The 15,832-nt window shown below is 42.9% G+C and overlaps 2 protein-coding genes across 3 annotated transcripts in view; one reads left to right on the top strand and one right to left on the bottom strand.

The window, feature by feature from the left end:
• The window catches only part of ASNSD1 (asparagine synthetase domain containing 1), a 40,462-nt gene extending 28,158 nt beyond the window's left edge, over positions 1–12,304 (top strand). For both annotated transcript variants that reach the window (XM_073558118.1, XM_073558117.1), the window contains 2 exons: positions 402–583; positions 10,674–12,304. In XM_073558118.1, coding sequence (XP_073414219.1) covers positions 402–583; positions 10,674–10,929 — 438 coding nt within the window. In that variant the 3' untranslated portion in view covers positions 10,930–12,304. The remainder of the gene's footprint in view (positions 1–401; positions 584–10,673) is intronic.
• The window catches only part of LOC141067703 (UTP--glucose-1-phosphate uridylyltransferase-like), a 247,900-nt gene continuing 242,230 nt past the window's right edge, over positions 10,163–15,832 (bottom strand). The window contains exon 9 of the mRNA XM_073558121.1: positions 10,163–11,193. Within this exon, the coding sequence (XP_073414222.1) occupies positions 11,076–11,193 (118 nt within the window). The 3' untranslated portion in view covers positions 10,163–11,075. The remainder of the gene's footprint in view (positions 11,194–15,832) is intronic.

Below are 15,832 nucleotides of genomic sequence, written 5' to 3'. Positions count from 1 at the left end.
GGGTTGAATAATAAATGACCCTCTGAATAAACTTTTCACAATTTAAAAAAAAATTAAACAAAGAAATAACATTCTTTTTTGCTGCAGTGCATTTCACACTTCCAGGCTGATCTACAGTCCAAATGTCACAATGCCAAGTTAATTCCGAATGTGTAAACCTGCTAAATCTGCAGGGGGTTGAATACTACTTGTAGGCACTGTATACATTAGAATCTTGTCAGCTGCCATGACTTCAGATAAACTCTTGAGACTGACATATTATGGAGTGAGAAGGCGTTAATGGGACGGAATGAATATACTAACGTGCTATCAAAAAGCTTATCTAATGTATTGCTCCCATTCACTAGTTTATGATGAGCCAATAACTCGCCCTATATTTCCTCGCCACCCCACTCTAATAGGTTGTACTCACCGGTATTGGAGCAGATGAGCAACTTGCTGGATATTCTCGTCACAGAGTAAGGTTCAACAGAGACGGACACAGAGGCCTCCTTGAAGAATTAAATCTAGAGTTGGGACGTATTTCTTCCAGAAACCTTGGACGAGATGACCGAGTTATTGGTGACCATGGCAAGGAAGCAAGGTATCTGGTTGGATCTCTGCATAATGCTGGTTAATCACAAATTCTTCATACATAAATGGAGTGACTGCTCCTAGTCACGTTTCTTTGGGACCATTCAGAAACGTGCTACATACAGAAGTCTTTGGATTTTATCTGAACACAGGAGCCTAGACGGCTACAAAATTGTGTAGAGGTACATGTGAAGTGGTATTTGTGTCTGCTATACCTGAAATCATTAATCTTTGCAAAAACACAAAAAAATGCACCCCTCCTGACTTCCCATACATGCCATTCCTGCTGTTTACCCCTTCCTATGGGATACACCCTCCAGTAGTTCTTCAGTCAGTTCGAGCATGCTCAGTTCCTCCTAGTCGTACTGCATTACAACCACCACAAGGGGGAGCATGAACAGGGAGGACACAGTCTCTTCTTTCCTGCTCTCCTCGCCTTCAGTAAATGCCCGTCAGCTCCCGTTCTCCTCACGCTGATGATGGTGGCTCCTGCCTCTCATAAACAAAAGGACCTTAAAGACATGGTGTGATTCAAAGTAGATATAAATTTTTATATAGCATTTATTAACAATTTTTGTGGTGTGACTATCTGGATTAAAAGGGTCATTATTCAAAGTTTGAAGCGTGTGCTACTGTTATGAAAATGTCTTGTCAGATTTCTGATATTTTTATAAATTAACACAAAACATCACTACCTTTTATTTTACCAGTATCCTAAAATGTCCTGAAAGAGCCATCTCAAAATCACTGGGATATCTTGAAACATTCCAGAATTATTGCCACATAAACACACGTCCGATTTGAAAAAATTGACTTAGTCATGAAGGGGTTAAATCATCACTTTTCAATATGCTGTATAAAATATATTTGCAACCATATAATGAATCACACATAATACAGCAAAATGTAATGTCTACAGTCATTAACCCCTTTACCCCCAAGGGTGGTTTGCACGTTCATGACCGGGCCAATTTTTACAATTCTGACCACTGTCCCTTTGAGGTGGTAACTCTGGAACGCGACAATGGATCTTGACGATTCTGCGGTTGTTTTCTCGTGACATACTGTACTTCATGTTAGTGGTAAAATTTCTTTGATATAACATGCGTTTATTTGTGTAAAAATGGAAATTTGGAAAATTTCGCAATTTTCAAACTTTGAATTTTTATGCCCTTAAAACAGAGATATGGCACACAAAATAGTTACTAAATAACATTTCCCACATGTCTACTTGACATCAGCACAATTTTGGAAGCAAATTTTTTTTTTTGTTAGGAAGTTACAAGGATTAAAAGTTGACCAGTGATTTCTCATTTTTACAACAAAATTTACACCTTTTTTTTTTTTTTTTAGGGACCACATCACATTTGATGTGACTTTGAGGGGTCTATATGGCAGAAAATACCCAAAAGTGACACCATTCTAAAAACTGCACCCCTCAAGCTGATCAAAGCCACATTCAAGAAGTTTCTTAACCCTTCGGGTGTTTCACAGGAGCATAAGGCTGAGTTCACACGTGGCGTTTTTTTCGCGTTTCCGCGGCGGTTTTAACCACGCGATTTTGCCGCGAAAAATAAGCATCCCATGCATTCCTATGGGATTCCGCAATGCTGTGCTAATGCTGCGGTTTTTACGCAGCATGCTCATTAATTTTGCGGAATCGCGGCGATCCCGCACCCATAGGAATGCATTGTTCCGCTTACTTCCTGCTTGTGGCTGTACACACCATGCGAAAAGTAAGCAGAACAATTGCGGATGGTACCCACGGTCCGGAGGAGACTGTCCTCCGGGCTTTGGGTACCATATCCCTGTAAAAAATAGAATTTAAAATAAAAAATATTGTTATTCTCACCTTCCGACGTCCCGCGCAGCCTTCCCGCCTCTCTCCACGCTCCCGTTCCCAGTAAGCCTTTGTGAAAATGCCCGCGATGACGTCCGTTCTCGCAGTCATTCGCGCGACGTCATTGCGAATTACCGCGAGACGTCGCGATCCCGCGAGACCGTACGTCATCGCGGGCATTTTCGCAAAGGATTACTGGGAACGGCAGCGTGGAGAGAGGCGGGAAGGCTGCGCGGGACGTCGGGAGGTAAGAATAACACCATTTTTATTTTTTTACTTTTTATCTTTTACTACTGATGCTGCATAGGCAGCCTCAGTAGTAAAAAGTTGGTCACACTTGTCAAACACTATGACGAGTGTGACCAACCTGTCAATCAGTTCTCCAAGCAATGCTACAGATCGCTTGGAAAACGCTAGCATTTTGCAAGCTAATTACGCTTGCAAAATGCTAGTTTTTCCGCGGGAAAATCGCGGGAATTTAAAATGCAATTTTCCCACGGAATGGAATTCCGGAACTCTCGCGGTAATTTCCGCGAGAGTTCCGCTACGTGTGAACTTAGCCTAAGCAACATGGAAGTAAAAATTGAACATTTAATATTTCAGTCACAAAAATGATCTTTTAGCAACAATTTGTTTTATTTTCCCAAGGGTAACAGGAGAAATCTGACCCCAAAAGTTATTGTGCAATTTGTTCCGAGTACGCTGATACCCCATATGTGGGGGGGGACCACTGTTTGGGTCCACGGTAGTGCCCTTTTTCAAACTAAAATTGGCTGAAATTTAGATCGGACGCAGTGTCGCGTTTGATGAGCCCCTGATGTGCCTAAACAGTGGAACCCCCCCCCACAAGTGACTCCATTTGGGAAATTAGACCCCCCAAGGAACTTATCTAGATGTGTGGTGAGAACTTTGAACCCCTAAGGGCTTCACAGGAGTTTCTATCGCCCAGGCGTGAAAATAAAAAATCCTATTTTTTCCCCCACAAAAATGATCGTTTAGTTCCCAATTTTTTTCCCCAAGGGTATCAGGAGAAATTGGACCCCAAAAGGTATTGTCCAATTTGTCCTGAGTACGCTGGTACCTTATATGTGGAAAAAGCTGTTTGGGCACACGTCGGGACGTTTTGGAATGCAAACTTTCATGGAATGGTCTGCGGGCATCATGTTCCGTTTGCAGAGCCCCTGATGTGCCTAAACAGTAATGAAAAAAATCCCACAAGTGACGTCATTTTGGAAACTAGACCCCCAAGGAACTTATCTAGATGTGTCCCCTTTTTGGAACTAATCTACTGTTTCCTGTAAAGTAAATTAGTAGTGCATGGAGGTGTGGTATAGTTTGAAGCAATCCTTCATACACAGGCCAGGTTTGTTGGGACAGGTGTCGCATTAATAAATGGTGTCCTTGCGTATTCCCCTTTTGTAACATACTCGGCACCTTTTTTTGCAACTTACCTCTCTTTCCAGTTTGCGGGACCTCCCCGGGAAATGCTGACCTGGTACGATACGAGCATCTTCAGTTCCAGATGTACTGAGGCCCGCCTATTCTTGAGTGCCAAATAGCAGGGCCTTAACCACTACCTCTTGGAACTGAAGGTATTACGTATCGGTTTGGCGTGCACATTGTGACATCAGGAAAGCGTTGAGCATTGCCATTTGCACGTTGTGCACCGTCAGTTTTTGTACCACATCTTGGCCTTTCTCAAGCACTGTATGTTTGGAGGAGTTGATCGGAGAGATTAGCGCCCCCCCATGTTTTTGTTGTACCCCAGTACACAGTCCGGTTTGCAGACCTGTGTAGAGGTACCTCGTACAGTGCTGAGGGCAATGCCATCACCGTGTATGGTGGTCAAGAGATGGACATCCCTCTACGTTGGACTCTGCTGTCACCCCTTCTGAGCATCTGCCCAAGTAGCGTTTTCGGGAGGCCTCTGCTTTTTTAGGACAGTACTGCAGGCTGTGGTAACTCACGCAGAGAGGGATTTGTAGAGTGGGATGCTGGGATAAAAGTTATCAGTGTAGAGGTGATAACCTTTATCCAGCAGTGGGTGCACCAAATCCCACACAATTTTCCCACTCTCTCCAAGGACAGGAGGACACTCAGGGGGTTCAATCATGGTGTCCTTTCCTTCGTAAACTCTAAACTTGTGGGTGTACCCTGAGGTACTCTCACACAGTTTGTAGCGTTTGATTCCGTACCTGGCCCTCTTGCTGGGCAGGTACTGACGGAAACTGAGCCTTCCCTTAAAATGAACTATAAGGACTCATCCAGGCAGATGTCCCTTTGGGGCACGTACACTTAAGCAAACTTTTTGTTGAAGTGTTTGATGGCCGGCTGAACTTTGAACAGGCGGTCAAAGTTGGGGTCATCTCGTGCGGGACACTGTACATTATCGGTATAATGCAGGAATTTGTAGATGGCCTCAAAATGTGTTCGAGCCGTGACCATTCGGAACACTGGAGTGTTATATAAAATATTAACACTCCAATATTGCCGAAGTTCTGGCTTCTTCAGGATCCCCATGTGAAGGACTATGCCCCAAAACTGCATCTACAGGAGACCAGTTAGAAAATTATGAATGGGGGTTTTGTTCCAAAAACTGACGAGCGTACAAATTAGTTTGCTCCACCATGAGGTTAATAAAATCCTCAGAGAAAAAGACTTTGAAAAAGTCTATTTCTGTGAGGCCGGTGGTGTCAAACTTGATTCCTGATTCTGCCACAAAATCGGTGGCTTGTAATTTTTGGGGGGCGAGGTCCATACTGGGTCTGCCGGTTCATCTTCGGGAATGGTGGTTGCTGCCTCATTTTCTGTCCTGGGACGTCTGCGTGGCGGTTCTGCAGGACCCGATGAGGAAGATGAGGAAGAGGATGAAGAATCTGAAAAGTAAATAAAGGTGGGATCCTCTTCCTCGCGATCAGTGTCGTAGGAAAGGGAAGCATATGCCTCCTCCAATGAATAGCGCTGTTGGGATGAACGTAATGGGCGAGACATTTTTTTTTTTTTTTTGAGTATGGTGCTTGGGTGTATTTTATTGATAACTATGTGTGGGGGGGGGGGGAATAGTGATTGGTGCAAACTATTCTGAAAATAAAAAGGTAAAAGAAAAAAATGCCTGTGAAAAGAAGAGTCTAAAACATCAGGCCCTAGCTCTGATAAGTGAACTATGTCACTTACCAAAGTTTGGCGGCTGCAGGATATGCGTACGGATTTGGCGCAAAGGAGGCTGAGAAAAAAAGCGAGATCAAGTGTTGATCGGTGAACTGCGTCACCAATCAATGCTCGGCGGCTGCTCAAAAGGGGGGGAATTGGGGTGGATGAAGAGAGATCGAGCAGGGATCAACACTTGCGGTTGTAGTCAGGTGGCGCAAAGGGGGGTGAAGAAAAGAAAAACGGCAGGCACAAGCTCTGATAAGTGAACTGCGTTACTTACCAAAGTTTGGCGGCTATGGAATGTGGGTACGGAGTTGGCGCAAAGGAGCCTGAGGAAAAAAAAGCGAGCACGAGTGTTGGTCGGTGAAATGTTCACCAATCAACGTTCGGCGGCTGCTAAATGTTCGCACGGAAGCGGCACAAAGAGGGGTGGAGGGGGTAAAGGGAAGGGGGGATGAAGAGAGATCGGGCAGGGATCAACACTTACGGTTGTAGTCTGTCTTCTGTCTCCTGTCTTCAGCAGGCCCAGCACAGGAGGAGCTCTTACAGTGTGACCACTCTGCAGGAATCCTCATCTAGTGTGAGGACCCCTGCAGTGTGGTCACACAGGTCAAGAGACAGGTGACAGCGGTCATACATCGATCCCACCAATCAGAGCTTTCCCTGGTGACCCTGGCAATAGCCTAGGATCGGAGTTTGCAGTGATCGGGAGGCCGGATGGAGGAGGACACAGCCCAGGATGCGACACCATTTTCTCTAAGGTCAGATGGCGTCGGAATTTTAATGCGAGCAACGCGTCTTAAGTTGCAGTGTCGCATTAAAGGGCATGACGTACTATTTCGTCCACGGTCATACAGGCCCGGGTCACCTGGATGGAATTACACGTCAAAGGTCAGAAAGGGGTTAACAATGGTATATATGTACAGTGGCTTTAAAAGTATCCACCCCATGTCACATTTTTTCGTGTTTTGCTAAATCATAACCTGGAATTTCAGGGGCTTCTTGAGGGTTTGCCTCAGTTCATGTAAAGAACACACCTACAACTGTGTGAACATTTTGGTTTTATTTATTACATTCTGTATCATTTTAATCAAATAATTAAACAATCACATTGAACAAACGACATTAAAAAATCAGCAAGGGTGAAGTACATTAAAAATGAGCTATTGTTGAACATACTCGTATCAGAAATCATATCTAATAAGCAACCCATAAAAAGACAAGACGAACATACTAAGATGGGAAGGAGGGGGAAAAATCATAACTTATTTTGAGCCCAAAATAGTTCCAGGGAGCCCAGACAACCTCCAACATGCCCACTCTTGCACCCATGGTTTTATTTTTATTGTGGCGCAAATAGAATGAAATAACTGAAAACTTCAGTGTGCAGAACTATTCACCTCCTTAGGCTGTGTTCACACACAGCGGGTTTTTTTTTGCGTTTTTCCCGCGGATTTACCAAAACATCTGCTCAAAAAACGCTTAAAAGAAGCTTCCCATTAATTTTAATGCATTTTGCAGTTTTTGTGCATATTGATGTGTTTTTTACCACACAAAAAACGCTTTGCGGTAAAAAACGCAGCATTTCTGGCTGTTTTCTGTGTCTGGGGACGCGCGGAAAAAAAAAACACCTGTCCTGTTTTATGCAGAAATTTTCTGCATACGTGTGCACATAGCCTTAAAGTCAGTACTTTGTAGATAAGTCTCTGAGCTTTCCACATCATGCCACTGGGATTTTTGCCCGTTCCTCAAGGTAAACCTGCTCCAGCTCCTTCAAGTTAGATGGTTTCCTCTGGTGAACAGGAATCTTCAAACAAGTCTGACCACATAATTCTCAATTGGATTAAGGTCTGAACTTTGACTAGGCCACTCCAAAACATTTGCACGTTTCCCCTGTTGGAAGGTGAACCTCCATCCCAGTCGCAAATCATGCCTATATTTTTCTCATTTCACTTCACTAACTATTTGGTGCCGATGCATCACACACAAGTCAGATTAAAAAACATTTAAAAACAGGTTGTATTTACAAAATATGTAAAAAGCCACTGTATATCATAATCTTGCTGATAGCGGTTAACTTCACAAAGCAGGTCCATCAAATGCAAGAGACCCACCTGTCCTGTTTGATAAAAAAAAAAAAAATCACATCTCAAAACATCTATAAAACCTTTTGGTGTTTGTATATAGGGAGATGCGTAGAAAAAAGGAACATTCTCACTCATCTGCTGGTCCAATGGAGTCATTGCATGTTAGTATAACCAGGAGAAGCAGTAATCCCGAAATATCCTGATTGGGTCCTATAAGGCTTGTTAAGGCCTTCATTACCCCAACACACTCGCCCTGACAAGGGCAAGGCCACAGCTGTCTCTTTGCAAAGGGCCAGGTGTGGATTCACCCAATGTTTCTCGACGCGTTTCCTCATTTCGCTTTGCACTTCTATGCCCGTATAAAATCCAATGCTATGAGACTAACATTTCTGTTGTGGAATGTGCATTTGTCAGATTATTACCATACTACTGTGGATTTTGTGTTATTTCCTAAAACGCAGAAATAAGTATTTCTATTCCTAGCTGTTATACAAGATAGTAAAATGTAAAGCGGGAGTCACACATAGCAATCTCGCTAGCGAGATCGCTGCTGAGTCACAACTTTTGTGACGTAACAGCGATCTCACCAGCGAGATCACTGTGTGTGACAGCGATCAGCGAGCGGCCCCCCTGCCGGTATCGCTGATCGCTGTAAGAAACCTCTGGACACTTTTTTGGTCGCTGGGCTCCCGCTGGCCAGCACGCATCGCTGTGTGTGACAGGCTGAAAGATAGAATTAAAATAAAATGTTATTCTCACCTTCCGACGTCCCGCGCAGCCTTCCTGCCTCTCTCCACGCTCCGGTCCCAGTAATCCTTTGCACGAATGACCGCGAGATTTCGCGCTCCCACGAGACCGTGACGTCTCGTGGTCATTCTCGCAAAGGATTATGGGACCGGAGCGTGGAGAGAGGCAGGAAGGCTGCGCGGGACGTCGGAAGGCGAGAATAACAATATTTTTTATTTTAATTCTATTTTTTACAGGGATGGCAAGTGACGCCGTGCACTCGGCATCGCTGTGCTGATCGCTGGTGAAGCTGTCTGTGTGACAGCTCACCAGCGATCACATAGCGACTTACCAGCGATCCTGACACCTTGATATCGTTGTCGGTATCGCTGGTAAGTCGCTATGTGTGACTCCAGCTTAAGGCATGGTTAATATTGGATCGTCAAAGAGGGATACGTCTAATCAGTCTGACAGCTTGTGTATTAGAAGATCTGCAGTAATCCCATTATCAATTGCATGGAAGCATCAAGACTATGGTGCAATGGTAGTAAAAAGAATTTCTGCAACCCATCACTCCCCCCCCCCCCCCCCCCCCCAAAAAAAAAAAAAAAATTCCTATTCAGTCATGGTTGAAGAGCGACAGTTGTGTGCTGCGGTCATAAGCGGAGCCTATGCATTTTGGTTGTCCATTCTTAATCATAGCTCATAGTGAAGAATGGAAAAAAAAAATAAACACATAGACTTTGCTTATGACTGGTGCACAACTGTCTTTTAACCACAATTGAATAAAGGAATTAAGATTTTATGCCAAGAGCTGGCATTTTATCAACTGTCATGGTGAAGATTCTGAGACCACTCTGTTTGCAGTGCTTACTATATCACCATCGAACTGTTTATTTTGTGGACCTACTATAATGCAATGTGCCATGGATTGTGTCACTTAAAGAGAATCTTTTACCAAATGTTTCACAATATGTAATAGTTGCTGCAGAGTGGAATAAAACATTTTTTTTTCTCACCCATGACCGCACCACGGCGAGACAGTATCCTCCCTTAAAGAACAGGAAGCCTATAGAATAAAAGGGTGGTACTTCTCCCTCGCATCAGTTGGTTTCCTGTCCTTGACAGGGTAACCTTTCAGTGGGCATACCTGAAGAAAGAAAATGGACGTTGGGAATTTTTCCAGGCCTGAGTAGTCGAGTCAGGAGCAGGGTTCCTGAAGCTCCAACATGGGTCCAGTGGGCTTCTATGGGTGAGCGAGCGAGTGCAAGCTGTGGTGCCACGTTGGTGACTTGCAGGCTTTCGTGTTTCCCTAATTGAGCATGCACGGGGACGCGCTCCCTAATGATGCGTGCATCGGAGTCAGGTGACCGGAAGTGATTTCTGCAAGATGGACTGGGATGATTCCGAGAGGGACACGCTGCGGGCTGGTCCTGCTTTAAAAAGCGGTTAGACCGCCAGGAGAGCGGTATCCCTATAGCTCCGGCAGTCCCGCCAGGCTGTGCCACAAAGCTTTCTCCAGGCAGAATGGAAGTCCAGGAGTCACAGGAACTACAGGATCAACTGCATAAGAAGGTATGGTACCATGGAAGTACCCAGACTAATTTGGAGTGTCGTGAACGTCCAGTTGGAAGGAGCAGCAGGTCCACTAAGCAGAGCAGAAACTCCAGCAAGGTGAATGAACCTTCAGAGGAGCTCTATCGGCTGGTATGATCACTCCTCCAAATCCAGTACCCTTGTTTGCGTTGAGTGATAAGTGATCTTCGTGATGGTTCACTTTGTAATAGGGGTCACCTTTCGCTTTTTTTTTTTTTTTTTTTTTTTACGCTTACTCCGTGTGCCTGGCATTGCAGTAGCTTAGGTATCCATGGTTATGACCACCAACAACTAACTGTTGTGACAATAGATTACCTAAGCTACTACAATGCCCTGCACATGGGGAAAGCGACATGATGAATCAGGTACCTATACTATATTTGTAATTGGAGGTGTTTGCTAATATTATTACACCTACTACATATTGGGATAGGATCTTGGAGCTGGGAATTCCCCTTTAACTCATTAGGGGCCAATTACTTTGCTAATATTTTCACAACAAAGAAGCAAAATGGAAAAAAAATATTCCATTGTGCAGCCACTATTAAATTGTCATGTTCAATATGAAACATTTGGTAAAAGATCGTCTTTATATAACATTTTATGGCAATTTGGTTTAATTTGTGTGCTACAGTCATTAAAATTTGATGTAAAATATTATAATGTGGCTAGAGTTTTATGGTATTTCCATTGTATTTTAGGTTTCCATTTCTGGATGAAGATGTGGTTTCTTTTTTGAACTCTCTTCCTCTTTGGGAAAAAACTAACTTGTTGCTTGCCAGGGGACTAGGTGAAAAGTTAATTTTGCGAGTAGCTGCTGTGATACTTGGACTTGGAAACTCTTCAGTTTTGCCCAAAAGAGCCATGCAGTTTGGATCCAGAATCGCCAAAATGGAAAATAAAACTGAAAAGGCATCAGACAAATGCAGCAGACTTCAGCCTCGTGCCAATCAGTGAAAAGCCTTTGAGGGATTTCCATGAAATTGGAGTTCAAGAAAACTTTCATTAGCTGCTGTGCATTAAATGTGAGAATTAAACACGTCTTAAACTGTAGAGATTGTTGATTGTTTCTGTATGTAAGATGGCGCTGCTTTCGTAGTCCGTTATTGAAGGTAATTCAGTTTAATTATTTTCTCTTGAAAATATTCGTTACACAGAAGGTAGGATGCCAGATTTCCAACGTCAAAACGGCCTGAAATGCTGTAAAAATATACAGGTTTCCTAAAATGAAGCAAAAAAAAAAAAAAAGTTATCACAATGACACACTGTAGAAGTTTTAAATTTGTTAATATTTGCATTCATCTCGGAGCCTTGTACTTGTCTTTCTGCAGCAGTCCCAAAGCCAACGTAATGGAGCGCAAGTTGAGCAAGTGCTCCAGTCACACTGGGTGGACCGGGTGTCATGTATAGGGTGTTACCTTTCAGTTATAGGAACATTTTAAGGCTTATCAGACTATGCAGATCTATGTAAGGCCTGTATAGAATGAGTAAAGGTTCTCAAGCATTTGGTACACAAAACAATGTTGGTTAATAGGAATGATCCATGAGTACATTGAACACTTAAAACTGCTCAATGAAACAGGGTTTTGCAGGTTTGCAAAAAACTTGCTGACTTATAGTTTACACCTATCCTCCAACTTTTTGAAAAATGGGCTGTGATTGGAAGGACAAAACATAATTTGCACCACAAAAAGTGAGATTAAGGCCGGGATCACACTTGTGAGAAAGTCGCACAAGTCTCACACCTCAATATCCGGCACTCGGGACCAGACTGTGCGGATGCATGTATTTCTATACAGCCGCACACTCTGGTCCCGAGTGGCGGTGGCAGTGCCGGATATTGACGTGCGAGTTTCTCGCAAGTGTGATTCCAGCCTAATTGTCACACACTCCTGCCCTGACTGGACTAGTATTTTTGGTGGTGACACAGCCATGGAAAGATGTGCCCAATTCCTTACCACTTATTGAAAGTGGTAAATCTTACTCCAGCTTTCCCTTCATAGACTGGTGTACAAACCCCAATCTTGATGACTCAAAGGCTATAGTTTGAGTATGGTGTGCTGATGAGAGGCTGGGGAAGAACTGTATTCTAGGCGCCAAGTTTTTTTTCAGCACGCTGTACTTCTGTATTGTCTGACAGATCTGTTTTATTAAGTTTTAGAAGTTTGTAACTTTATGTAGAAGATAATGTAACTTTTTCCATGATACCACATGGTAAATACCTCTGCGGAAAGTGCTGCACATTTCACTTAGAACTTTGTATTTGTAAAGCGGTGATTTACATGCTTTGGATTTCAAATTCACAGTTCTGAATAAATTCTCATTCACAATCCACTGTATTTATGTCCTGTGTACTGTACATTTCTCAGATTTTGATGACCTATCTACTAGAGAGATCATCAATATCAGATTGGGGGTGTTCAATACTTGGCACCCCTCACTAATCAATCGACTATGTCTGGCTACTGACTAAGCTGGGAAGCAAAAAAATGGATACAAGTTGATCTGCAGAACGCAGGCGCAAACACTCTGTTTAGTACGACAGAGTGGTGGCGCTCTCCCAACACGGTTTACATCTACTGCTGGAGCTGGAAACTGCTTCTTGCTAGTAGTGCTGGCTATTGGGTCCAAACAGCGGTGATTAATGACCTAGCATTGTAAAACACTTTTTTTTTTTTTTTTATACTTATGTTACATCATATGTTTATTTTGGTGTTTTTAAAGGGAGCCTGTCCTCTAATTCATGCTGCCACAATTTTGGGCTGCAAGAACTGTGTATTTGCATTAGTGCAGCCATGTATTTCACTCTTGCGTGTTGTGACATGTCTAAGGGTACCGTTACACCTAGCGACTCACCAGCGATCCCGACCAGCGATATGACGCGGTCAGGATCGCTGGTGAATCGCTGGGTGGTCGCTAGTGAGCTGCCACACAGGCAGATCTCACCAGCGACATCGCAGGGGTCGGGGATCGCTACTTACCTGTCAGACGCGGCGATCCTGCGTCCTCCCGCCCGCGTCCACGCGTCGCTCGTCGGCGCCACAGGAAGCGCCGCAGGAAGTGGACGACGAGGAATGGTCCAGCAGCTTCTCGCGCGATCAGCGATAACCAGTGGGGGAGCCGGTCGGAGGTAAGTATCACATGCAGCGATATCGCTAGCAATATCGCTGCAACGTCACAAAATCGGTGACTTTACAGCGATATTGCTAGCGATATCGCAGTGTGTAACGGGGGCTTAAGACCACATACTTAAAGGTAACCTGTGACCTGTTTTGGCGGCTATAAGATGCGGCCACCGCATTTCAGGGCTTATCTACAGCATTCTATAATGCTGTAGATAAGCCCCCGGTCTGACCTATAAGATAATAAAACTTGTTTTTCTTCTCTTTCAGGTCAGACTGGGGGTTTATCTACAGCATTATAGATAAGCCATGAAAGGCAGCGGCCGCATCTTATAGCGGCCAAAACAGGTGACAGATGCACTTTTAAAAAACCTGGACTGGTACTATATGATTCGGCTGACCAGTCTCAGGCAGGTCTCTAGCTGCTTTTCCATGATCCCATTTGACAGATCTCTCCCTGTCAGTCAGTCTGTCTAGGGAAGTGGTACATACAGAAGCTGTCAGCCAGAGTTCGGCGACAGAACAGTCAGCCAAGACACACATGGCCTGGTTCATCAAGGTATGTTTCTACAGAAAACTAGAGTAATGTTGCAAAATCTTGTTTTTATGCCTCTCTTGGCTAGCTCTGCCAAAGTGGGTAGGTGAATATTATTAGAATTGTACTGCATTCCCTAAACAGACTATGCCTCAGTTCACACTAGGTGATTTTACAGCATTTCTTAATGCATATTTTCAGCTGTGTTTTACTGTACCAGCAAAGTCTGAGATTTCAGAAATCTCATGGGCACAGCTTTTTTTTTTATCAGGATTTTGTCCTTTGCATGTTTTTTTTTTTTTTTTTTTTCCCACAATGGAGAGTGTCACGACTTTCACCATTTTTCACCCATTGAAATGAATGAGTGGTGGAAAAAAAAAAGCACTAAAAGCACAGGTATCAAGCTTTGCTGTGTTTTTTTTTTTTTTTTTTTTGTGTGGCAAAACATATAGAATAGGATTTTTTTTTTTTTTTTCCAACACTAAACTTTATCAGCATGCACAAGAGACAAATCTAGCATACAAGGAAAAGGGGCTTTTTTCTGCAGCTTCTTTCCTGCAAAAAGATCAGGTTTTGCTGCAGCGATCACACACCTCTGCCAGAAATGTTGGGGTAAAGTGTGCCAAATTTATTAAGTGGTTTGCACATCTTAATGAAATGGATGCATCTTACTTCAGCAAGTCCAGCTCATTATGACTGGTATGCAAAACACCAATCTTAATTAATCAAGCCCATAGTTTCCAGCCAACTCTTCAAAAATGTTTTCTCCAAGGTGCTGTTTCATTTCAGAGCAAAATATACATTACAACGCCACCAGACCCCCAATTCTTGGTGGGCCATGGGGAGCACACAATGTCACTGGGAAGAACGAATCAGTGAACACGATATTTTTTTTTTTTTTCCATTATTGCTTATGTTTTGATAATTTTGCAGCTATTAGTTTTATGAGAAAACTTTGCGACCAAAAGGGATGAAACCAATTGACCTGGTTAGCAATACCACAAAGAAACGCAGGAAATTAAAAAAGAATTATATAGAGTTCCTAATATCAACTTTTAAAAGTGGATGCTCATGGATGAATGGTAGACCATTCGAGGGAAACTGCATACCGAATCACAAGGAAAAACCCGAATTTAATGGTCAATAGTACAAATATAATAAAAAAAAATATTTTTAAAAAATATAAGAAAATTAGAAACAATAGTAATGTTTAAAATACCTTTATTATATAATAGTGGTACATAAATATAAAAAAGCAATGTGTGCTCAAATCAATTAAAATATATACCAATATAGGTTTAATAAACATACACAGCGGTCCACATATATAAGATAATGTAATTTACACCTTTTCAAAATAATTGTCCAATAAAAAAGTGACCAAAAATATATCAAGCGCCAAAACAATTATGTAGGCTTAAACAAAGTGTCAATATATTCAATGAAAAACTGCAAAGGTTCAATATCAGCCATCTCATAGTGAAGTGTTCATCCAAATAATACAAATTAAAGTGCTAAGTGCAAAAAAAGGGGGAACAAAAGTGCAAAAGGACATATAAAAGGGAGTATAGTGACCGACCTGGGAAGAAATTAACAAGATGACTGCTATGGGCTAAAAACAACAACTGCAACTAGTTGTGTGAACAAGACTCTGGAATTTTCTAAAATGTATATAAATGCAGCAATCTCTATTGCATTGGTGATGCCTACATGAAAATGCAGCAGCTGTATCAAGGAAGACACCTTGTGAGGTTGCTGGGTGTGTGCATGTAGTTCTAAGCAAATAGCAGAAAAAGTAGAACTCTGTGAGGGCTGCAGTTTATACATAACAGAATACACTGAGACTGCAACGAACATCACATAGGAGACAGGGTGCTTGTTGTATACACATCATGTAGGAGAGACCCTGCGCCTGCTGCATACACATCACATAGACTAGACTGTGCTAATACCTACTAACCAAGAACATTCTGGCAGTGGCTTGAGTTGGATGCTGTCCAGTGTTGCATATGCCGCTGCAGCATCATTAGTGAGCGCTGTGTGCACTTTACAGGAAAATTATAGGTACAGTGACTCAAACACTGGGAAGCTCCCTGAGGACTGGATCAAATTCTTGGGTTGGAGGTTCCCTTGCCCTGCTTTAGATGAAAACTGCTGTAGAAATTTCTGCAATAAAATCCATAAGAGTGAAAGGCCAGAAGCA

The sequence above is a fragment of the Dendrobates tinctorius genome, unplaced genomic scaffold (genome assembly GCF_039654945.1).
Source record: "Dendrobates tinctorius isolate UK_male_01 unplaced genomic scaffold, ASM3965494v1 ptg000254l, whole genome shotgun sequence".
Lineage (NCBI taxonomy): Eukaryota > Metazoa > Chordata > Amphibia > Anura > Dendrobatidae > Dendrobates > Dendrobates tinctorius.
Note: the sequence above shows the minus strand (reverse complement) of the source record. Positions and strands in the feature narration are given on the sequence as shown.